At 46.3% G+C, this 25,440-nt stretch overlaps 1 protein-coding gene across 2 annotated transcripts in view; it reads left to right on the top strand.

Annotated features, from left to right (window-relative positions):
- Nucleotides 1–25,440, top strand: part of IQCE (IQ motif containing E) — a 114,215-nt gene that overhangs the window by 41,970 nt on the left and 46,805 nt on the right. For both annotated transcript variants that reach the window (XM_077449158.1, XM_077449159.1), the window contains exons 10-13: nt 4,708–4,778; nt 8,941–9,013; nt 18,620–18,669; nt 21,854–22,017. In XM_077449158.1, coding sequence (XP_077305284.1) covers nt 4,708–4,778; nt 8,941–9,013; nt 18,620–18,669; nt 21,854–22,017 — 358 coding nt within the window. The remainder of the gene's footprint in view (nt 1–4,707; nt 4,779–8,940; nt 9,014–18,619; nt 18,670–21,853; nt 22,018–25,440) is intronic.

The following is a 25,440-nucleotide window of genomic DNA, read 5'->3' as shown; positions in this document are numbered from 1 at the left end:
GTTGTCCTGCTGGAAGGTGAACCTTGGCCCCAATCTCAAGTCTTTTGCAGACTCTAACAGGTTTTCTTCTAAGATTGCCCTGTATTTGGCTCCATCCATCTTTCCATCAACTCTGACCAGCTTCCCTGTCCCTGCTGGAGAAAAGCATCCTCATAACATGATGCTGCCACCACCATGTTTCATGGCGGGGATGGTGTATTCAGGGTAATGTGCAGTTTTAGTTTTCTACATCCGATACCATTTTGCTTTTAGGCAAAAAAGTTAAATTTTGGTCTCATCTGACCAGAGCACCGCTTTTCTTTCAACAATGGCTTTCTTCTTGCCACTCTTCCATCAAGATTAGATTTGTGGAGTGCACGACTAATGCCCCATACACACGGTCGGAAATTCTGACCACAAAATCCGTTGCATTTTTTCCAGACGGATTTTGGGCCAAACTTGTCTTGCATACACACATTCTCACAAAGTTCACGAAAAATCTGACCGTTCGGAACGAGGTGACGTCAAACACGTTTGTCGGGAGTATAAACGGGCCAGTAGCCAATAGCTTTCATCTCTCAGTTTATTCTTAACATGCGTGGCACTTTGTTCGTCGGAATTGTCTACACACAATCAGAATTTAAACGATCGGATTTTGTTGTCGGAAAATTTTAGATCCTGCTCTCAAACTTTGTGCGTCTGAGAATCTGACGGAAAAAGTCGGATAGAGCCTACACACAATCGGATTTTCCGACAACATAATCCATTCAGACTTTTTCCATCAGAATTTCCTACCGTGTGTATGGGGCATAAGAGTTGTCCTGTGGACAGATTCTCCCACCTGAGCTGTGGATCTCTGCAGCTCCTCAGAGTTACCATGGGCCTCTTGGCTGCTTCTCTGATTAATGCTCTCCTTGCCCAGCCTGTCAGTTTAGGTGGACAACCATCAGGCCCGTTTTTAAGGCAGGGCAAAAGGGGCAGCTGCCCTGGGCCCCATCATTGTAGTGGGGCCCAAAGCAGCTGCCTCATACTTGCCAACTATCCCAGTTTATATTCCCTTATCCCTTGAAGTTTTAGTCCCATGCTATGTCCCGATATCTCAGTGTAAACTTCTGCTGCTGCTGCCCATATCTGCCCTATTGCCATGTGCAGATGACTCACCTGCAGACCCTGTGTTTACATGTAAATAACCTGCATTGATATGTAAATAGTGGCGGCATTAATATATAAATAGTCATGGACTGCTGCATTGATATGTAAATAGAGGCAGCATTCATATGTATATCATGCCCCCCTGAGGTCACATCCACCATTACTTCTGCTGAATGCTGCCCACTGAGGAGGTAAAGGAGCATGCTTGAAAGTCCTTACTACAACTGTGGTCATTAAGCCTAACATCAGCCTGTTCTGCAAAAGTAAGCAAATTGGAGGTGAAACCCTTCTTCAAAATAACATGGTGCCACAGCACCCTGATTTTGTGAATACAAAGGCAGGCAGTGAAGTGATGATATGATGTAACCTTTAGCAACCAATCAGTGAGCATTAATGCAGTCCACTAACCTTTTGCAACCAATCAGTGAGCAGTAATAACGTGCAGTAACCTCTAACAACCAATTAGTGAGTGGTATAGATGTTCAGTAACCTCTAGCAATCAATCAGTGAGCAGTATTGATGTACAGTAATCTCTAGCAAGCAATCAACAAGCAGAAGTCATATGCTGTTACATCTAGAAAATAACAGTGATCCATAATGTGTGCTGTAACCTCTAGCATCCAGTCATTAAGCATTAATGATACACTGAAACCTCTGGCAACCAATCGCAATCACTGCCTGATCTGAATCCGTAAACCGATGTTGAGTCTAGCTGCTATTTATTGTATGTCTCAAAGCATGTGGAGAGCGAAATTGCGTGAAAGAGGGGGCCCAAGAAAATGTTTGCCCAGGGTCGAGTCAATATTAAAGTTGGCCCTGACGGCCATGCCTGGTAGGTTTGCAGTTGTGCCATACTCTTTTCATTTTCCCAATTGATGAATTGATGAATTGAACAGTGCTCCGTGAGATGTTCAAAGCTTGGGATATTGTTTTATAACCTAACCCTGCTTTTAACTTTCCCACACTTTTTATCCGTGACCTGTCTGGTGTGTTCCTTGGCCTTCATGATGTTCACTAAGGTTCTCTAACAAACCTCTGAGGGCTTTGCAGAACAGCTATATTTATAATGAGATTAAATTACAAACAGGTGGACTCTGTTTACCAATAAGGTGACTTCTGAAGGCAATTGGTTCCACTAAATTTTAGTTAGGGGTATCAAACTAAAGGGGGTGGAATACAAATGCACGCTACACTTTTCAGATATTTATCTGTAAAAAAAATTGAAAACCATTTATCATTTTTCTTCCACTCCACATTTACGTGTCTCTTTGTGTTGGTCCATCACATAAAATCCCAATAAAAATACATTTACGTTTATGATTGTAACATGATAAAATGTGGACAATTTCAAGGGGTATGAATACTTTTTCAAGGCACTGTAGATGCTGCCGATATAGTGTGATTGTAAATTTTTCTTTGGGAAAGTAAAAATGATAAAATTCAATTTTTTATTTTTTTTTTGCATATGTTCGCTAAGTGTAAACACATTTTTACAAAAAACTACTAACAAAAAAATGTACCCCTTCCTGTCCGCATGACGGCTACACCGTGGACCTACTTTGCCGGGAGGGCATCAATAGACGTCCTCCCTTGCTCGAGCGGCCTGCACGCCTCCCTGCAGGGCGCCTGCACGGCGCGCTCTGTGATCAGCGGGTCTATGAGATTCTGCTGATCACAGATCGGAGTAAGGGGTCGATCCCGACCCTTACCACGTGATCAGCTGTCAGCCACTGGCAGTTGATCATGTGATGTAAACAGAGCCGGTAATCGGCTATTTTTTCTCCTTGCGCTGATAGCATGAGGAGAAAATAAAGGCGATCACCGGTGGCTGTCAGAGGGACATCAGTCCCGATCAAGAAGAGCAGGCACCGAGTCATCTGTGCCCGCCAGTGCCACCTATCAGTGCCCACAGTGCCACCTATGTCACCAATCAGTGCCGCCTATCAGTGCCACCCATCAGTGCCACCTATCAGGGCCCATCAATGCGGCCATATCAGTGCAGCCTTATCTGTGCCTATCAGTGCTCATCAGTGCAGCCTCATCAGCGCATATCAATGAAGGAGAAAATGAAGGAGAAAAATGATCTGTTTGCAAAATTACAAACTATCAAAATTTTCTGTCTTTTTTGTTTGTTTGTTTAGCAAAAAATAAAAACCCCAGTTGTGACTAAATACCACCAAAAAAAAGTGAAAAATGTAATTTGGGTACAGTGCAATTGTCATTCAAAGTGTGACAGCGCTGAAAGCTGAAAATTGGCATGGGCAGGAGAGGGGTTTAAGTGCCCAGTAAGCAAGTGGTTAAGTTTACGATTTTGTGTTGGGCTGCAGGTTGGACACCCCTCTGCTTTATTGTATTAAATGAGTGTTTTATGTCTAGTTGATAATTATCTATGTATGACAGAGCAGACATATTTACATGTTACATATGCAGGCCCTCATCTCTGCTTAGCAGTGATGCACTGTGATTGTGTCTTGCTGATTCACTTATCTCACTGCAAGTCTGCCAGACAGGCTGTGTCTGAAAAAAAATAGATTTTTTATAGTGTCTAATGATTTAAAGTATCCACAGTGCTCCTGGCAGCCAGGGAACGTGTGATCTTTTGCCATGGCTTTGGTTCATATGAGGGGGCTTAGAGGCTTCCGTTTATTATGAAAAAGAGAAGTATGGGAATTTTTGGGGAATCCTACTTACCTAGGTGGATGCAGCATCGCTCCAGTGCTGAATCTGTCCCCCGCTGGCTCTAAGACTGTTTCCTTTAAAGAGGAAGTAAACTCTCCCACTCTGATGCTTCTTTTCATTTAGTCCATTATAATAAGTAATTATCAGACTATAGCCACTGTAATCCAGACCAAATCACATATTACTTACTGTTTAAAGAAACTTTAGAAAACTTGTTTCCAGGGGTTAGGCAGCGCCATCTTAAGTATTGTTTTCTGAGTCCACAGTGGAGTGCATTTCCGCCCTTACATTGAGCACTTCCTGTACTGTTAACCAAGCCTCCGTCTCAATCCAACGTTTCTATGGCAACCCTGCTTCCCTGTTCATAGCTGACTTGTTTTATTTCATAGTATTTACTTGTGCCGATTGTCTAATGTTTCCCTTTGTTAGTCTTATCAGCTTCAGCTGATAAGACTGCAGTAATGACCAAGTTTACACTGCATGTCATGTCACATGGTCACATGGGGTGTTGGAGGAAGCTCTGAATGATTTTACGGTCTCCTGGGATATCAGTGTTGTGCCGTAGGAAGTCCTGATAACAGATAGATAAGCACATAGAGAGTGTGCCGTAAATCAGGGGAGATCTGGGCATGCTCAGTGACTTCATTCTGCAGAACAACAAGGATTACAACAATACTAAGCAAGTAAGGAGATATCTACAAGCAGTGTTCATTAGGGTTTTTTATGCTGATTTACATGGGACAAAGTTGTGGGGGAGGGTTTACAACCACTTTAATGACATAAAAGAGGGACTTGCATATGCAGAAAATTAAACTTGACCCTCTGCTTTAATAAGGGTACTGGCAAAACGTTCATTGTATTGGTATATATCTTCTTTGATTATTATTCCCATTACAGCTAGTAAATAACCTCAAACAGAAGATTCTGAAGCTCGAGAAGCAGTGTAAGGAGAAAGATAATGCTCTCAGGTATTTAAAAAAATTTCTTTAGTTGTTTCAGTTATTCTAAATACTGTCATTTCTACAATGGATTCATTTATTGAAGAGAACCTGTCAAGAAGCAAAGATAAGATTTGATAAGATTCAGATAAAAGTAGCTGTTATCCAGGTTTTCACGTATTCCACTAACACTGATCCTGAATGTGTTTAGAAGTAGTGGCGGCTGGTGCTCCATGGGTTAGGGGGGCGGCTCACAAACCTGAGACATCCAACCCCCCCCCCCCCTCCGGTCGCTCCAGCCCACCACCCCACACCAACTAATTTGCTAATGTCACAAACCTCCCCCCATTGAAATCCATGCATCTGGGGCCTTGCATTTAGATTAGGGGCCGGGCACATAGATTAATGGGGGGGGCCCCTGCGCACCGTATGGTCGCCACTGTTAGGAAGTTCCTCAAACGAATATGTGGCCCAAACGTCAGGCAATGGTAGATTTGTTCTGAGACTATGCACATTTATTTTATATTTCTGAGACTTCCTATGCACATTTATTTTATATTTTACATATTTTTTGGGACATTGTCTTTTAAAGAGGAAGTAAACCCTGATGGGTTTACTTCCTCTTTTATTCCCTGCAAAGGTAAAGCATAATGGACTACTATGCATCACATAGTAGTCCATTATGTGTCACTTACCTGACACAGGAGCCAGCGCTGTCACCGCTGTCCCCTGTAGTCCGGCGCATCCATCTTCTCGGTGGGGTCTCGCAGCTCCGCCGCTGTCATTCGGCGAAGCCACGATGACGTCACTCCTGCGCATGCGCACGGGAGCCGACACGCGTGGCATCTCCGTCGTTGAAGATGCCGCGCTCAGTGCGCCTGCGCGCCGCTGTCTACAGCGCATGCGCCGTAGACAGCGGTGCCTGTCTTCGGGCAAATATCTCCTAAACCTATACGGTTTCTTGGACCTACAGGTAAGGCTTACCTGTAGGTCAAAGTGTGTTGTAAGGGTTTACAACCACTTTAAAGCTTTTATGCTCACATAATTTGTAATAAAAGAATATCTTTGCCATTCTGAAGCTTCCCTCCAACCACTTTGCATATTATTTTATATATACTGTGATTCTGTACTTGCCAAATATGCTGCAGAAATCTCTCTCCGACCATTTTAACTGTGGGCAGCTGAAGCTGCTGCCTGTTCACTTCCTGGATTTACACAGACACACAGAGGCACACCTCCAGCTCTCATTGGCCATCTTATGACTTATCCCCCCTCCCTTCCTGGAGAGTGAGAGCTGTGCATGATATCATAAGCCTAGGGTTTTTTCCACACAAGAAACAATAAGTGGGCTGTATAAGGTATTTACTGGCGGAAAAAAAAAATGTTTACTATCCAAAGATAAAACAACAAGGGCAGAAGATTTAATAGATGGAAAGATGAAAAAATGACTGAAGTTCCGCTTTAAGTTTAGTTAAAAAAAAAAAAAAAACTTTTTTTTTTCCACAGCTTTAGTTTTATTACTTGCCTGTAGTGAAGAATGACTGCTGGATTCTGCTGGAGAAAAGTTCAAAACTAGAAAGAAAATAATAAAAATAATTCTAGAAAGTATTATTTTACTGAAAGGGTAGTTGATGCTTTAAATAAACTTTCAGTGAGGTAGTGATACTCTATAAGACTACTAAGTCTTTTTTCTGTCGTCGCTTTTCTTATTTTTCCTGTCCTCTTCCTGGTGCTGAACTTCCAGCACTGTGGGGGTTAACAGCTTCAGGTCCCTGGGCTCCACTACACTAAAAATGATCCAATGGGGATAAGCCCCCCACTGCCCATTCCTCCTGTAGGAGATTAGACTGCCTGTCACACAATCTGTGAGTGGGGAAGGGGGTCCTGTGACTGATCAGACTGCACCCCATTTACAAATCATTCTACATGCAGTGTAATCAGTGAAAGATTTTTTTTTTCTCAGTGGAGGAGAGGGCAGAAAGGGACATGTTGTAAGAAATCATGAAATCAGGCCTATACAGAAGTACAGTTAAATCATACTTGTTTAATAATAAAAGTAAAAAGAACAAACGTAGTCAAAACATAGCCAAAGTTCAGTAAAAGGAACGGATAGTCAGACAAGCCAGAAGTCAGGGATCAATGTAGTGGAACAGCAAGCAGGATCTGGAGCCAGAAGGGATGACAGCAAAACAAGTCTTGAACAGGATTGCAGGAGATAGTTTCTGTGATGTGACCAAGGTGAAGGCAGAGCTCCTCTGGACTGGACGGCTTAAGTAGGCAGGACTGATGAGCAGGATATCATCAACAGCTGAGTAAGTGTGGAGAGATAGGAGCTAACAATCAGCTTCTAACTTCAGCTTGTTAAATTAAAGTGGCTGTAAACCTCAGACATGAAATATGAACAAAGCATATCTCTCTATCCTGTGTACTTATTTCAGTTAAGAGCACAAAGTGTAAGGCCGCGTACACACGGGCGGATTGTCTGTCCAACTTAGTCCGCTGAACCGTGTTTCAGTGGACAATCCGCTCGTGTATGGGCTTCAGCGGACTTTTTCAGCGGACTGTCTGACGAACAAAGTCTTACGGAATTTCCAAAATTTTGTCCGTTCAAACTTGGTTTTGTCCGTCCAAACTTGGTTTCAGCGGACAGTCCGCTCGTGTGTAGGCAAGTTGGACGAACTAAGTATGGCGCATGCTCAGAAAGGATTTACACGGCCGAAGGTTGCATTGCAGTGTATAGGACGTCGTTTTTCTAGTCCCGTCGTACGTGCTGTACACGTCATCGCGCACGCTTTCAGCGGACTGTCTGCTCATCGTGTGTGGTCAAGTCCGTTCATGCAAATTTTGAACGGACTGTCTGTCGGATTGTCTGACGAACTTAGTTGGGCAGACAATCCGCCCGTGTGTACGCGGCCTAAGTGTCATTTTTGTCTGCTGCTACGTTCCTCTGCTATCAGCATGAATCGCTTCTGGCAATTTTTCCTGACACCAAGAGAAAAAAGGTGTCAGGGGAGGAGCTCCAGCTGATTGACAGCCTCAGCTATGTTCCTATGTGCTCTGTGAAAGGGGTATCTCTTCCCTCCAATGAGCTCTGCAGAATGAAACTTTTTTCTGAATGCTCAGACAGGTTGATAAATTCTGGATAAGGATGAGCTCAGGCGTGTTCGCACAGCATTCATGCAGAGCCTGGCAGGAAGTCGGCACTGCGTTGTGCTAATCACAGACAGTGAGACATTGTCACGATGCACGGCTGCAGAGATCAGGAAATGTCTCACTGCCTGTGATTAGCGCAGCGCAGTGTTGACTTCCTGGTGGGCTCTGCACGTGGGCTGTGCGAACACGCCGGAGCTCATCCTTAATTCTGGACGTTTAATGGATGTAGAGAAAAGAAGACTGCAGATAAACAGGTACAACTTATTTAGGAGGATTTGTTTAATCTCTGTGTATGACCTAAGGCCAGTCATTTCACTGGGTAATTGTAAGGGTTTACAAACACTTTAAGCTTTGGCAAAAAAAAAAATGGAAGGTGATTGGTTTCTATGCAAAGCTGCACCAGATTTAGCATTTTCCAGTTTTAGTAAATCAACCCAATTGCCTCTCATTAAAGCTGAACTCCAGGTATGATCTTTAGTGCATAGTTTTTGGTCCAGCGTGGCACAATGTAAGTATGCATATTTCATACCCAGGGCCGCTGGGGAAGCTAACAATTACTATAGTTGTCGGCACTACTACAGTTATAGCCATGATCTTCTCGGTCCTGTGCCGAGCGGCTTCCTCACTACTCACTGACTACAATGGTTCGCTGACACTGCAGCCATTCACAGGACACCTTGATTTTTTTTTTCAGTGAATACAAGGCATTCTCTGATTGGACAAGGTGGAGAGGAGGGGAGGTGATGTTTCAATCTCCACCTCATCCAATCAGAGAATGACTCGTATTCAAGGCACACAGGACCCAGAAGATAGTGGCTATGGCTGTAGTAGCAACAACTACTACAGCGATTTTCAGCTTTCCCAGTAAGCCCCCCCCCCCCCCGCAGATATGAGATATATTTACAATGTTCCAGGCTGGACCAATATTAGTATGCAATAAAGATCATGTTTGGAGTTCAGCAGATGTTGTCCTATACTTGTGTATAAACTTTAGCTTGTGTATAATTATTGACTTTTTTTTTTTTTACTTTATGTGCAGCAAATTGCAGACAGATCTTAAAACAACTAGTGTGGAAGAGATGAGAATAGCCATGGAGACCTACTATGAAGAGGTAGGTGGGGAATGTACAGTAGCTGAGAAAAGTGATCCATTCGCCCCCTGAACCGCTTATAACCCAATGATCCACCGCAGTCATACTAATACAACAGCTGTCTGAGAAGTGTATTTCTCTTACCGATACTATGACCATTCTCTAACTCTACACAGTTTCAAATATTTGACATTATTATCATCATCATCATCATCATAGGTTTTTCGTGTGTTGCTTTCATTTGGCTGCCAATTAGTCTCTTTAAGCCCTTGTACACACGGTCGGAGAATCCGTCGCAATGTGTCCTATCGGACCGTGTCATCGGATAATCCCACTGTGTGTGGTCTGCATCGGACTGATTCCGTCGGAATATCCGTCGGACCCAATTTTCTAACATGTTGGAAATATTTCCCGACCAACTGGGCCGATCGGACATACTCCGATCATGTGTAACGAATTTTGATCGGACCAAGTGCCACGCATGCTCAGATCAAATTCCTACATCAAAGCTATTGGCTACTAGCCTGAATGTAGTCCCATTGTAACTAAATTACGTCATCACGTTCTGAAAGATCGGATTTTTTGACAACTTAGTCCGACTGTGTGTATGCAACAGTTTCGGACAAGATCCGACGGACAAAATCCGACGGATTTGGTTGTCGAAATCTCTGATCGTGTGTACAGGGGCTTAGACTTAGTTCACACTGACTGTGGAAATGAAATCGTGCGAGTTTAGCTGAACCCGCACAATTTCATTCCCGCATGTCAGTCCTGACTTCAGGGACGATTTCAGAGACGTCTGTGCGGGTTTCTGCACAGATTTCAATGGAAATTGCATCTCGAAATCGCCAAAAATAGTACAGAAACGACTTTTGGGAATCTGTGCGGTGCTGCAAATGTGACATTGCACCGATTCGGATGCTGCCATTGCTGGTAATTGCCGCCGTTTTGACATGCGATTTGCACGTCAAACTGCATGCCAAATCGCATCAATGTGAACCTGGGCTGAATGTGTTTTGATTCCTGATTTAGCTGACAGTGAGGTGGCATAATAGCATAATAGCAGTGATGCCTTTCATTAGGTAAAGTTTGAGGTCCTTCACATCCGACTCTTCCATTGTAGCATATTAGAATATATTCAGGCTTGGTTCACACCTAAACCGGCCGCGGATCGCACAGCAACGCTGTCCGTCCCTGTTCTCCTTTTCAGGGACGAATCGGGGCAGAATCTTTGTCTGAATTCGGCCCTGATACAGAGGCAAAGATGCACATCTTTTCTGTGCAGTGCGCTCCACAGCCGCCCCGGAGACATGTGAACCGGCTCCATAGAGAGCCAGTCATATTCTCCTGCTATGCGAATTGGATGCTGAGAAATCCGCATCCAATTCACATAGGCGTGAACCCAGCCTCATACCAGTGAATAAGGCCAGCGTAAATTTTAGTGGCAGCAATCCTCTGATTCCTGCTGTAGCTTTCAGTGACTAGGTGCAGCCACTGGCCCCATTCCTTATTATAACAGGACAACGGCGGCTACAGGTATTCACAGCTGTCCGCACACCGCCTGCGATTACCTACGGTGATCTCTGTTGCACGCATTTTGTGTGCATCCAGCAGTGATCACCACAGGCAATCGCTGATTGTGCAAAGAGCCACGAATAGCTGCAGCTGCCGGTGACCTGTCATTAGAATGAAAAAGGCCAACGGATTTATCTAGCCGCTGTGAGTCACAGCAGGAATCTGAGAATTTCTGCCACCACAATTCGCAGCAGCCTTAATCCATGGTATAGACCAAAATATAGAATAATTGTCCTTGCGCTAGAGTTCAAAATGTCTACAACAGGTAAACCAACTACTTGGTCAGTTAGTCCTCGATAAGGGGTTAATTGTATATTTCTCTCTCTCTCTATGTGGACACCATCTTGCAGCTCCTCAATCAGCGGGATACTGATGACTGTAAAGACAGGAAAGGAACAGAGTGCACAGGCTCATGGTCAAATACTGTTTATTCAAGAAAATAAGTAGATTAAAATCAATGCACTTACAGGAAGTAAAGTGAACAAATGCGTCTACATCCCGCAGTAGGAATCCCTGGACGGTGACCCTTCCAAGCACCGCGATGGCTGGATCATCCAGTGGATGGATGCACGCCAAGAACCCACATACATCCACCGGATGATCCAGCCATCATGGCGCTCGTAAGGGTCACCATGCAGGGATTCTTACTGCAGGATGTGGATGCATTTGTTCACGTTACTTTTGTAAGTGCATCGATTATAATCAACTAATTTTTTTTAGTAAACGGTATTGCACCATGAGCCTGTGCGCTCTGTTCCTTTCTTATGTCTTAATCCTCTGTGTGAATGTAACTTAAATGCATGCAGAGCAACAGAATAAAAATCGGCATGCACTTTTTTTTGTACAATGGTGCAGTGTTATTTATCAAAAAAGTATTTGCGAGCTGCTATGTCATTACATCCAAATCTAAACTAAAATAATAAGTGAATCACACACTCCTAACACAATCTCAATTGTATGTGATGTGCAGATGGTTCCGCACTATGAAATAAATAATAAAAATCAATCTGTGTTCCACCATAAAGCGTAAATACTATCATTTTAAATATACCTAAATGTTATCCTATAACCCATGTGAAGTGTTGCTATATAATTAAAAACCTTTCATAACAATGAAACAAATTATAAGTGAAAAAATATATTTAAAACATTGATAGCATATGTATAGAATAAAGAACTACTGTAAAGTCCACATAAACAGTCCCAGAAAATGATGATAATAATCCTCTTCTTATTTCACCACAGTGTGCAATAATTTATTTCATGCGCCATGAGGTTTCCTTCACCAGATGTGCCCTCACCTGGGATATGTGTCCACTAGTATGGTCTAACTGCACCTTTGACCCACACAAAAGGGATCCACTTTAAGTTTCCAATGTATGTATAATGCAGGATACACCAACTCCCTCCTTGATCTCTCAGGCCACTTTCACTCCACTCCACTCAGCCAAGTCAACATAGGAAAAAAACACGTAGTTGTTGTCGCCAGAAAATTGGTAATCACGCCAATAATACTTTGTAAAATTGTAATTTTCACTGCTGCTCGATTAGGGATTTGGCTGCGTTCAGCAAGTGTGGTTATAGCAAAAGTTTGTATTGTGGTATAGCCATGGTGGTGTGGCATAATAGAAATAGGGGCTGGATCGCAACTGCCTAGAAGAATGCTGTTGTGGACTTGGCAGCGATGAAACAGAACCAAATGTGGATCATAACAAAAGAAAAGATGGTTAGCTTTTGCAAGACACCTCCTCAAGGTTTAAAAAGGTTTGGAACTCATGGATACAATATCTTCAATCCCCTGCTTAATGGCCCCTTTTCTTTCCTTGCATTCTTTTTCTGTCGTCTCACTGATAATGATTTGACAGCTTCTTGCTGATCATGGGTTGTCTCGCAAAGGAATGGCCATTTTCAATATATTCACTTGTTTTTCACTTGGCAGGTATCTTGTATTAACCTCATAAGGAGCGATTTCATTTGGTTCGGAATGCCTACGACTCTTACATTCCTCAAATTTTTGTTTTAGCTTTACCTTCGATAATACGGAGACTGTTCCCACCTTGGTCTTCTCTCCCAGTATCCCAGTTCACCCAGTATCTCATTTAATCCAGTGACATTACATCATGGTTGGTCGGTTGAAGGGTTAAATGTTAATTTTCCACCATTCAATCAAAAGGCCAATAAGCTGTTTTTGCTTTTTTGCTTTCATGCTCCTGTCCTTGCATTTTTCCAGTCTCTGAAAGTCACACTGTCACCCCAGCGATAGCCACCAGGCTGGGATTGGTGAGGGGCAGCTGGGTGTGACGGGACAGTCAACTTTCCTTTCCTTGTACTGCCCTCTGCCAAAGAATCACATTTACATTCTTCAAGCTGAACTTTGATTTTGAACAACAGGTATAGTAAACTGGTCAGTGCTGAAGAAAAAAATGACAAGCTGGCGGACCAAGGTGCAGAACAGATAGTATAATGTAGGGCAGTATGCAGAAGTCAGTAGGATTTTAGGGCATGTACTAAGGTCCATAGGATGTAGGGCAATGTACAGAACGACAAATAGCTTTGCCTTCAAAACAAGGGCCCACATGACTGGCCATAGCAGAGTTCATGTCACAATTTTTACAATAATCGGGGGGTATACAAGTATCTGCTAAAACCTCCAAACAATATCCAAAGTCCTATTGTAGGAGAAATGTTGGGTGGCCAAATCTCCATAAAGTCTTCTGACCCATCCAAGTGTATGCCATTCTGTTTTATCAATTTTATTGATAAAAAAAAAAAAGCTGGTGAGGGCCAGGTTGAGGTGATGAAAAGTGGTTTGCCCTAGGCATTTGGCAGAGCTGGCCGGGCATTCATTACAAGCTGGTCGGGAAGAAAAGGGGCTTGCTGGGGTTTCCAGGGGGTCAGCCTTGGCTTGGGAGAAGTCCAGGGGGACCTTCTAAATCCCCTTGGAAAGCCAGCCAGAGAGGATCAGAGCAACGCTGGCTAATGCCGCGTACACACGATCAAACAATCGGGTGCAAAAGTCCGGCAAACTCAAGTTCGCCGGACAATCCCCCCGTGTGTAGCCTCCGGCGGAATTTTTTGACCCGAAAGTACGGCGGACTTAGAAAGTAGTTTTGCACTACAATCTTCCCGCCGGACTTGCATTTCGGCGGACAATCTGGCCGTGCGTATGCCAGTCCGCCGTACTTTTGAAATGAACGGACTTTTCCCGCCTGGAGAAAAGTCCGCTCATTTTGAGCACGTCTCCAGGTAGGCGGGGCCGCGCAGCCCCCCCAACCCCAAAGCACCTTGTCCCCATCTTGATGAGGACAAGGGCCTCTTCCCGACAACCCTGGCCGTTTGTTGTCGGGGTCTGCGGGCGAGGGGCTTATCGGAATCCGGGAGCCCCCTTAAATAAGGGGGCCCCCGGATACCGGCCCACCACCCTATGTGAATGAGTATGGGGTACAATGTACCCCTACCCATTCATCTGAAAAAAAAGTAAAAAAAACACAACACACAAGGGTTAAAATAGTTTATTGCACAGCTCCGGGGGTCTTCCGTCTTCGGGGGTCTTCTCACCGGACTCCTCCGCTATCTTCTTCTAGCTCTTTTACTAGCGGAGGAGCCCGGCTTTCTTCCTCGCCGCCGCCCTGTTCTTCCGACTTCGGGGGTCTTGTCTCCCTCTTCGGGGGTCTTGCCCCCCTCTTCGGTTCTTCTTGCCGGGCCACCGCGCCTTCTTCTAGCTCTTTTACAGGCGGTGGCCCGGTCTTCTGTCGCCGCCTTCTGTTCTTCTGTTTTTCTCTTCAGATGTTGCCTCATCGCATCCTCCGCTCACAGTGGCACGGACACGACGCGCGGCGACTTATATAGGGACATCACGGATGATGTCCCCGCCCATTATGGTGTCACAGTCCCAGAGGATGCTTACCTGGAGACGTGCTCAAAATGAGCGGACTTTCCTCCGCGTGTGTGGGGGCGAGTCCGTTCATTTCAAAAGTACGGCGGATAGTCCGGCGGACTTAGTACGCCGTATTAGTCCGCTGAAAAAGTGGCGTGTGTGGGCAAGTAGCCCGTTCGGAAAGTCCGGCGGGAAGTCCGCTGGACTAAGTCCGCCGGATAGTCCGCTACGTGTGTACGCGGCATTAAGCAGCAAGCCAGGAATCCATGTGGTAAGGACTGTCTGAACCTGCGGCAAGCTGGCCTTAGAAGCTGGGAAAAAAGTTTCCTGAGACGTCGCTGACATGAATTTAATATCATTCATGTTGTATTGCTCCTTATCATTAATATCAAAAAGCTTTGCACGGTGGCAGTACCAGTTTTCCCAAGACACCACCATCCTGGGGAACACTCAGGTCCACTTAGCCACAAGGCCTGGCGGACCACATGATGAGCTTGAAATATAGTGGCAACAAAACAAGATCCAATGTCCCATTGTAGTAAATACGTAGCGTAGTCAAGCTGTATACTCAGAGGCGTAACTAGCATCTTCAGGGCCCCGGTGCAAGAAACCATGAAGGGCCCCCACCAAGGTTGTTGCTAGGTCTACAAAAGATCTCGGGCTAGAGCCCATAGCAGCGAAGAAAAGAAAGTCATACACTTGGGCGGGCATACACATGTAAATTAGATATATATATCTCTATGTCATTACATATCTGAGTACGGGTCCCCCACTTACATCAGGGTCCCCAGAGATCCTCCACTTACATCAGGTACCCCAGAGAACTTTCCTACTTACATCAGGGACCCCAGAGAACCTCCCTACTTACATTAGGGTCCCCAGAGAGCCTCCCCTTACATCAGTGTCCCCAGAGAGCCCCTCCTTACATCAGGGTCCCCAGAGAGCCTCCCCTTACATCAGTCCCCATAGACCCCCTCCTTCCATCAGGATCCCCAGAGAGCCCCCCTTACATCAGTGTCCCCAGAGAGCCTATCCTTACATCAGGGTCCCCAGAGAGCTTCCCCCTACATTAGGTTCCCCAGAGAGCCTCCCTCTACATTAGGTTCCCCAGAGAGCCTCCCCCAACATTAGGGTCCCCAGAAAGCCTCCCCTTACATCAGGGTCCCCAGAGAGCCTCCCCTTACATCAGGGTCCCCAGAGGATCTCCCCCTACATCAAGGTCCCCAGAGAGCCTCCCCTTCCATAAGGGGTCCCCAGAGAGCCTCCCCTTCCATAAGGGGTCCCCAGAGAGCCTCCCCTTCCATAAGGGGTCCTCAGAGAGCCTCCCCTTCCATAAGGGTCCTCAGAGAGCCTCCCCTTCCATAAGGGTCCTCCGAGAGCCCCCTTACATCAGAGTCCCCATAGACCCCCTCCTTACATCAGGATCCCCAGAGAGCCTCCCCTTACATCAGGGTCCCCAGAGAGCCCCCGTTACATCAGGGTCCCCAGAGAGCCCCCGTTACATCAGGGTCCCCAGAGAGCCCCCGTTACATCAGGGTCCCCAGAGAGCCTCCCCCTACATCAGGGTCCCCAGTGAGCCTCCCCCTACATCAGGGTCCCCAGAGAGCCCCCGTTACATCAGGGTCCCCAGAGAGCCTCCCCCTACATCAGGGTCCCCAGAGAGCCCCCTCCTTACATCAGGGTCCCCAGAGAGCCCCCTCCTTACATCAGGGTCCCCAGAGAGCCCCCTCCTTACATCAGGGTCCCCAGAGAGCCCCCTCCTTACATCAGGGTCCCCAGAGAGCCCCCTCCTTACATCAGGGTCCCCAGAGAGCCCCCTCCTTACATCAGGGTCCCCAGAGAGCCCCTCCTTGCATCAGGGTCCCCAGAGAGCCTCCCCTTACATCAGGGTCCCCAGAGAGCCTCCCCTTACATCAGGGTCCCCAGAGAGCCTCCCCTTACATCAGGGTCCCCAGAGAGCCTCCCCTTACATCAGGGTCCCCAGAGAGCCCCCTCCTTACATCAGGGTCCCCAGAGAGCCCCCTCCTTACATCAGGGTCCCCAGAGAGCCCCCACCTTACATCAGGGTCCCCAGAGAGCCCCCTCCTTACATCAGGGTCCCCAGAGAGCCCCCTCCTTACATCAGGGTCCCCAGAGAGCCCCCTCCTTACATCAGGGTCCCCAGAGAGCCCCCTCCTTACATCAGGGTCCCCAGAGAGCCCCCTCCTTACATCAGGGTCCCCAGAGAGCCCCTCCTTACATCAGGGTCCCCAGAGAGCCTCCCCTTACATCAGGGTCCCCAGAGAGCCTCCCCTTACATCAGGGTCCCCAGAGAGCCCCTGTTACATCAGGGTCCCCAGAGAGCCTCCCCCTACATTAGGGTCCCCAGAGAGCCTCCCCCTACATTAGGGTCCCCAGAGAGCCTCCCCTTCCATCAGAGTCTCCAGAGAGCCCCCTCCTTACATCAGGGTCCCCAGAGAGCCCCCTCCTTACATCAGGATCCCCAGAGAGCCCCCTCCTTACATCAGGGTACCCTGAGAGCCCCCTCCTTACATCAGGGTCCCCAGAGAGCCCCTCCTTACATCAGGGTCCCCAGAGAGCCTCCCCTTACATCAGGGTCCCCAGAGAGCCCCCTCTTACATAAGGGTCCCCAGAGAGCAACCCCTCTTACATTAGTCTCCCCAAAGGGCCCCTTCCTTACATTAGTGTCCCCAGAGGGCCCCCCCCCCTTTACATCAGGGTACCCAGACAGCTGACCCCCCCTTTCAGAGGTTTCCCTGTACCTGGCTGGTGGAGGAGGAAGGCGGCGATCGGCAACTCTATGGTGTCCACAGGCAGGGGGATCTCCCTGGAGCTTGTAGTTCTTCTCCCGAGTGTATACAGTGAAGAAGAGAGGGGCCTCTGACCAGGGCATGTATCAGAAACAGTGTACAAACAGAGCGACTCACTGAAAGTGAAACTGATACCTGCCAGGGTCAGAGGCCCCTCCCCTTTCCTCTCCACTGTATACACTGACAATCGGGAAGAGAGAACTACAAGCCCCAGGCAGATCCCGCAGCTCACAGGCACCATAGAGCTGCCGATCGCCGCTTTCCACCTCCCCCCGGTGCTTTCTAAAGTGCCAGCCAGAGGTGCAGGGGAGATGCCAGGTCTTGGGCCCCCCCACAGCGGCAGAATGGCAGGGCCCAGTCGCAAGTGCGACTGCAGCGACCCCTATAGTTCCGCCACTGTGTATACTGTGTGATTGTATACTGTGTGTGTGTGTGTTTTGTGTATACTGTGTGGCCCCAGTGTGTCTGGTTGCCTGGGGGCCCCATAGTCTCTCATTGCCCGGGGGCCCCATGAGTTGTTAGTCCACCCCTGCATGTTATAGTTACCTCCCCTGTGCAGTTGGTTTTGAGTGGTCCTCTTTTTCTCGGCAACAAGGCAGGTGGGATGGTGCCATGTGTGAGAATTTTTAACTTTAGTCAAAGCTGCATTTTTTTTTTTTGTATACAGGTGCCCCTTATTTTTTTTATTTTTTTTGTAAAAGTGACCTAACCCTTTAACAGAGATCCAGCCAGTACACAACTTCCATCAACCCTGGTTACCAGCCAGAATTCCCAGCAGCAGTGAGAGCAGGTCAGTCTGATAAGCCCTAGAATGGTCACAAAAAGGTCACTTTTTCAAATGGAGCTCGTAGGTTAAGTTCACCTTTTTTTTCTTTTTTTATGCCCTAAATTTCAGCTTCACATGTACAGTACCAATATAGCATTAATGTGCTTCTTTTTCAGAAATAAAAAAAAAAAGCTTTCATTTTATCCTACCTTCATGTCCAATTGAAGTACATTAATGCTACATTGGTACATAGGGGAGCTGGAATTTAGGAGAAAAAAAATGTACTCATCCTTTAATATATTTAGAACACAGAAATGGGAGCTTAAAAAATAATCATGGTAATCATCCCCAAAGATTGTTCCTGACCTGTTGGACAATACATTGTTAATAATAAAAAAATAAAGATGGAACATTTTTATTTTTTCAGGTAAAATTACATATTAATAATCATTTTACTGTGTGCCATAAACATATATAACAAAATTGTTTGACTGTGCAATTGCAGTACTTCTGGTTTGCCTAAAATCTGCAGCTCCTCTGCTGGCTCGAGGTGCAAACAATTAATTACATTGAAAAATGTGTTCTCTTCTATACTATAGATTCAACGGCTACAGCTATTGTTGGCTAAAGCAGAGACGCAAGAAAAAAGGTAAGTCGACGATAGATGTTGTGTTGTATCTTGCTTATACTTTAATGCTAAACTCCAGGCAAATATAAATGATAAAGAAAAAAACTGTGCTGGTATGACAACTAAAAAACTGCAACTGCACACATATGCGATCCGATTCATGTCAGAACTGTCCGTTCGCAGTGCGATATGCGAGCTGAAATGGGGGTGTCGTTAACATATAATGACACTCCCCAGCAGTTCACTTATGAGAGTGTGAACTGCCGTACGTGTCGGGTGCAATGCAGGAACCCGCAGTTGATCCACAGGGTTCTTGCATCGCAATAGTGTGAACGGGCCCTAAGTCTGTGGCTATTGTCAAGTTCACATCTGTTTGGGTGGTGCCACTGGGGGACCCGCACAAATACCAGCAGCCACAACCACCCACACAGAGAAATGTGGGACCCGCGGGTGGGTGGCATTAATTCTAATGGCACGCCGCCATCACTGGAAATAGCAAACAAACTAGGAACCGAAGTTCCATGCGGGCTGCAATTTGAAAAATAGTGCAGGGACTTCTTTCTTGCGTGTCACAGGGCACGGCAGCCCAATCAAATGAATGGGCTCTTGTGTCCACACAAACTTTGGCCCACGTGGGCACTCAGGTGTGAACCTAGCCTAAAACTGCATGATCAGGCCGAGTTCACACCATTGCGAATTGGATGTGGGTTCCCTGCATCCAATTCATAATAGCAGGAGATTTTCACCGGCTCTCTATGGAGCCGGTTCACATATCTCCAGGGCAAATTTGCACAGGGGTCCTGTGCGTCTTTTGTTCCGTTTCAGGTCCGAATTCAGCCCAAAATTTGGGCTGAAATCAGACCTGAAACGGTGAATCAGGACACACTGGACCCCTGCTGTGAGCAGCATGCGACGATAGTGTGAACCCAGCCTAAATGCAAAGTCCTGCATTGGGTGTGTTTTGTGAATTCCTGGTTCTCAGATCACCAGATCTAACAACAACATGGGCCGTAATTGATTGGATGCACTAAAGTAACATCTGCAGTTAAAACTGAAATCGTAAGTAGGCTGTGCTCCTGGTATGCATCTCAAGGTTTAATTTTGTTTAATTTTGACTGACATATGCTTTCACTATTGAGTCTTAAAGTGGTAGTAAACTCCGCTTTTTATCTTGTACCTACAGATAAACCTCTAATAAAGCTTACTTGTAGGTACAGTGAATAACTCCTCAACCTGCACTGTTTAGGAGACATTTACATGTGTATCAGCCAGTGACATTACCAGTGCATGCGCACTGCACTTTAAGTAGACGCCATGCCATCCATTGAGAGAGCTGTGCTACAACTGTGACTCCCCTGCGCATGCACGAGTGTGAAATCATCGTGGCTTGGCCATTCCAACAGCCTAAGCCCACAGCTGGACTGCTACTTTCTGAACACAGGGGGTCGGCCACTCAGCGCTGTCACCATTCAGATAATGCTTTGCATTATCTGAGTGAATACAAAGCGTTCTATGAATGGATGAACTGGAGAGGTGGGGCATCACGTGCTCTATCATGTCCAATCAGACAGAGAACGCTTTGTATTCCTTTAGAAAATTAATAGTGAATAAATGTATATTGTATAAGCACTACCGCCAATATATTTTTATGTGCAGCAACTGTCCCAAATATAATATGTGCTAAAACAGCGCTTGCAGAATTGATCACCATTGGTAATGCTGTGATAAATTATTACTATTGTGATAAGTATCAATTTAATATATAAAGTGCTCAGTTCCAATAGTACTTATAATTGAATCCAAAGTGAAAGCCTATTCCATAAACTGTAGAAAAGTGTACTGTGCCGTGTCACCAAAATAATGCCCTCTGCTGTATCCCCACGTGCTCAAGTGAAGGTCCGCACTCACCAGATTGTGTTGACCTATTTGTTATATAACAAAAGAGGTCAATCTCACTTGTTGGTCACCCAGGGACCAAGGGTATCTGCCAGCTGTTGCTTGGCATCCTCTCCTCGTGATGGTGTGATGGCCTTTGGGAGAGACTTACTAAAACTGGTGCACGCAGAATCTAGTGTAGCTGTGCATAGTAACCAATCAGCTTCTAACTTCAGCTTGTTCAATTAAGCTTTAACAATAAAACCTGCAAGCTGATTGGTTACTATGCACAGCTGCACCAGATTCTGTGTGTACTAGTTTAAGGGTCGGTTCACACTTGTCCGACATGTGCTCCGACTTCCAGTGCACAAGTCACATGACATGTCAAAATCGATGATTTCCTATGAGAGCCGTCTGAACTGGTCCGACTCATGTCAGTCCGACTTTGAAAATGCTTCCTGTCTGAATCATATCTTGACTTGTGGCATGCAACTTGTGCTCTGACAATTTTGAGGCGAGGACCCAATGCCAAAATGTATTTAAAAAAAAGGCCGTCCCCCACCCAAGACCAAACTAGAGGGTCTGGTATGGATTTTAAGGGGAAACCCCCACAAAAAAAAAGTTACCCACCCCCCCTCCTGGACCATACCAGGCCACATGGGTGTGTCCCCCAACCTAAAGCACCTTGTCCCCATGTTGATGGGGACAAGGGCATCTTCGTGACAACCCAGGTGGTTTTTGGGGTCTACAGGCAAGGGGCTTCTCAGACTCTAACAAGAGGGGCCCCAGATCCCACCCACCTCCCTATATGAATGAGTATAGGTTACATTGTACCCCTAGCCACCCCCCCCCCCCCATGTTGAGGGCATGTGGCCTGGTATGGTCCAGGAGGGAGGGTGCTCGCTTGTCCCCCCCGACCTGCTGGAGTGCTTGCTCAGATAAGGGTCTGGTATTGATTTTGTGGGGGACCCTACTCCGGTTTTTCCTCCTTTTTTTTTTTTTGGCGTGGGGTTCCCCCCTCAAGATTCATACCAGACTCAAAGGGCCTGGTATGGTCAGTTTAAAGTCTGATCCCTTTCATTGAAGCCATATGTAAGTAACACATGAAGTCGCAGGGCAAAGTCAGATTGAGTAAATCAGCCCCCTTTGTGTCATTGTTTGTTTCTCTCCCTGTAAATATAACTTCTGTCACCTATTCACAGGGGCAGTGCAGAATAACAGGTAATTACAGCATTTTCTGATCAACAAAAAGTCGCACAGCTTTAAATATTTCCTGTCTAATTCCATAGCATTTATTAGGTAGGACTTTGACTTTATTGATTTATGACAGACCTCCTGCAGAGACTCGAGAGTCCCAGAAGAGACAGAAAGCCATGAATATGGCTCTACTCAAACTCTCCAAACAGGTGAAGGAACTGCAGGAGGAGAACAAGAGTCTGAAGGCAGACCTGGACAGAGCCATGGCCCAGTCACCTACCTCAACCAGAACGAAAGGTGAGTGCAGCATTTTTGCTGATGAATGGTTCTGAAGTTGATTATTTTTTTATTATATTTTTTTATATTTTTTATATATTTTTTTCACAGCATTCAGATGTGAAATGTTTACTAATGTGCCTAAAGCTGAACTCCACACAGATATAAAAGACACATTAATGCAGCTCTGTATTCATTAATGAATCTTTAGATATATTTAAAAAAAAAACTAAAGCAGAACTCCAGACAAAAATAACAAGATAAATGATAATCAATTAAAAAAAAAATTCAAAAAATTAGTTTTGCTGCAGTAGTCATGTTAAAGCCAGATATTTTCCTCACCATATTTTTTTTCTGCTGCTAGATGTCTTCACTCTGATAGCCAGCATCATTCAACCCACTTTCTCAGAGCCCATCCTGGACCCACCCCAGTCCCCGACTGGACAGTGAAATGAGAAGCAGCACAATAATGTGTTCCTTTCTGACACACTGCTTTCTCCTCCTAGCAGCATTCTCCTTGTCAGCACATGAAATAATTGTCTGCTTGTGCTTCAACTCCAGTTACTTACATTGCTTGCATTTAAAAATCCATTTGATGCTGTATTAAGGTGGTAGTAAACTGTACGAAGATTTTTTTTTGTAATGGCCCCCTCTTTTGGGTTGTGTCATAATGTGCTAGTATGCACTGCATACTAGTGCATTAAGACAGACTTACCTTTTAAAATAGAGCCCTCCAGTGCTGAGCTGTCACCGTTTCCGTTGCTCCCATCTTCTCCCTTCCATCCGAGTTCTCACTCTCTGCCTGTTTGAATGGCCGGGCTGCAATGACGTCACTCCCATGTGTGTGAACGGGAGACAGGGCTGGTGCTACCACTAGACAAACTAGGCAGCCGCCTAGGGCGCCCTGCTGCCTAGGGCACCCGGACACTGGTTTTCCTACTCTTCTCTCTGCAGCAAGCAACTAAGTCTCAGCATCAGCATGCAGCCGCCGCTCCATTTGCACATATTTTCTGAGGCACAATGGTAGCGGAGGACTGTGTCTGTGTCCCGACTCCCGAATGAATGTAAGCAAGCAGACATTCATTGATGGGGGCTGGTAGGCTGCATTGATGGGTGGCCGCTAATGAGGCAGGCTGCATTTGATTTGCGCTGGTGAGGCTGCATTTGATGGGCGCTTCATTAAAAAGTTGCAGGGAAAAGGGGGTGGGGTCAGGGGTGGAGCCAGTGGGCGGCAAAATTAGGTTTCGCCTAGACTGTCAAAAATCCTTGCACCAGCCCTGTTGGGAGGTACCATCGCGGCATGGTGCTATCTGCATTCATGACATACTCAGCGTGCCCAGACCGCAGAGCAGTGCCAGTGACCTCATCGGCTGGCGCAAATTTAGGCCATTTCAATAGGACCTACAGGTAAGACAATAGTATAAGCTTACCTGTAGGTCAAAGTTTTACTTTACACTTTACTACCGCTTTATTGATTACAGAGTTGCATCCATTTACCTGGAGTACAGCGTTACTACAATTAGTGTAAATACCTGAATTTGTCTTGCAGTCCCCTGTACAGCAGCAAGCTGCCAGTCTGGTGTGCTGCATGTAGATGTGCTGACAAGGAGGATATTGACAGAAAGGGAGTGCAGGATGAGCAGAAGGATGAAATCGGTCTATTACTGCTCTCTGATCAGGGATGGAGACATGACACCACTGCGTATCTTAAAAGAGTTGTAAACCCTCAAGGTTTTTCAGATGAAAAATCTTCTGCGCTGCAGCTGCCCCCCTTTTTCTTATCTGAACCCAATTGTTCCAGTGACAAGCTCGAGCCCAGAAGCTCTGGCCTCTGTCTCAGGTCCTCATTGGATAGATTGATAGCAGCAGGAGCCATTGGCTCCCGCTGGTGTCTATCAAATCCAGTGACATGGAGGCCGGGGGCGGGGCCGGTTCTGCTGTCTGTGTCAATGGACGCAGCAGCAGTACTTGGCGGCATGTCCGCATGGGTGGCCCCATGGAAAGCGGCTCTCCGTGGGGGAACCTGATGAAGAGAAGTAGCGCCGTCGAGACGCCACAGAAAGAGGATTGGGGCCGCTCTGTGCAAAACCCTTGCACAGAGCAGGTAAGTGTGGCATTTTTTTTTTTTTTTACAAAAATAACAAACAAACCTTTACAATCACTTTAAAGTGATTGTAAAGTCTAATTTTTATCTATAAAAGTAACAAACATGTTATACTTACCTGCTCTGTTGCAGTGGATTTGCACACAGCAGCCTCAATCCTCCTCTTTTCGGGTCCTTCTTCTGTGCTCCTGGCCCCTCCCTGTTGAGTGCCCCCACAGCAAGCAACTTGCTATGGGGCACCCAAACTGAGCTGCAACTCTGTGTGTCTATTCAAACTCAGAGCCTGCGGTTCGGCCATGCCCCCTCTCTCTCCTGATTGGCTAACTGAATTTGACAGCAGCGGGAGACAATGACGCTGCTGTTGTGTCTCAGCCAATCAGGAGGTAGAGTCCCAGGAGAACGAGACACTCGTGGACCTCACTGGCCAGAGATGGGGCTCCACTAAGTATTAGAGGGGCGCACAGGTGGCTTTTTATCTTAACAACTTACCGACCGCCCGCCGTTGTTATACATCGGCTGTTTGAAGAGGAATATCGTTGTTATAGCAGCAGCTAGCTGCCATAACCCCGGTATCCTCTTCAAGAGCGGATGGTCGGCGTTCAGGTAAAAGTGGTCTCTGGGGCGGATTCGGACCCCCTTCACCCCTCTTACTGGAGCCGCCGGCAGCAGAGGGGGGGGTAGGGTGTCCGAAACGGAGCGATCACTTGTAAACAAACCGGCGTCGCATCCAGTTCCTCTCTCCTCTCTGTATCGATCGGCACAGAGAGGAGAGAAATCAGAGGCAGCAGCACTGTGGGCTGGATGTGCAGTGTCCACAGCGCTGATATGTGACAACTCCAGCCATCCATCCTCATCAGTACTCAGCCATCCATCCTCATCAATACTCAGCCATCCATCCTCATCAATACTCAGCCATCCATCCTCATCAATACTCAGCCATCCATCCTCATCAATACTCAGCCATCCATCCTCATCAATACTCAGCCATCCATCCTCATCAATACTCAGCCATCCATGCTCATCAATACTCAGTCATCCATCCTCAGCAATACTCATCCATCCATACTTAGCAATACTCATCCATTCATCCATACTCAGCAATACTCATCCATGCTTAGCCATCCATCCTCATCAATACTCAGCCATCCATCCTCATCAATACTCAGCCATCCATGCTCAGCCATCTATCCATCCTCAGCAATACTCATCCATCTGTCCATACTCAGCAATACTCATTCATCCATCCATACTCAGCAATACTCATCCGTGCTCAGCCATCCATCCTCATCAATACTCAGCCATCCATCCTCATCAATGCTCAGCCATCCATCTTCATCAAT

Source organism: Lithobates pipiens, unplaced genomic scaffold (genome assembly GCF_037356315.1).
Source record: "Lithobates pipiens isolate NorthernLeopardFrog02 unplaced genomic scaffold, aLitPip1_a1.2 Scaffold_22, whole genome shotgun sequence".
Lineage (NCBI taxonomy): Eukaryota > Metazoa > Chordata > Amphibia > Anura > Ranidae > Lithobates > Lithobates pipiens.
Note: the sequence above shows the minus strand (reverse complement) of the source record. Positions and strands in the feature narration are given on the sequence as shown.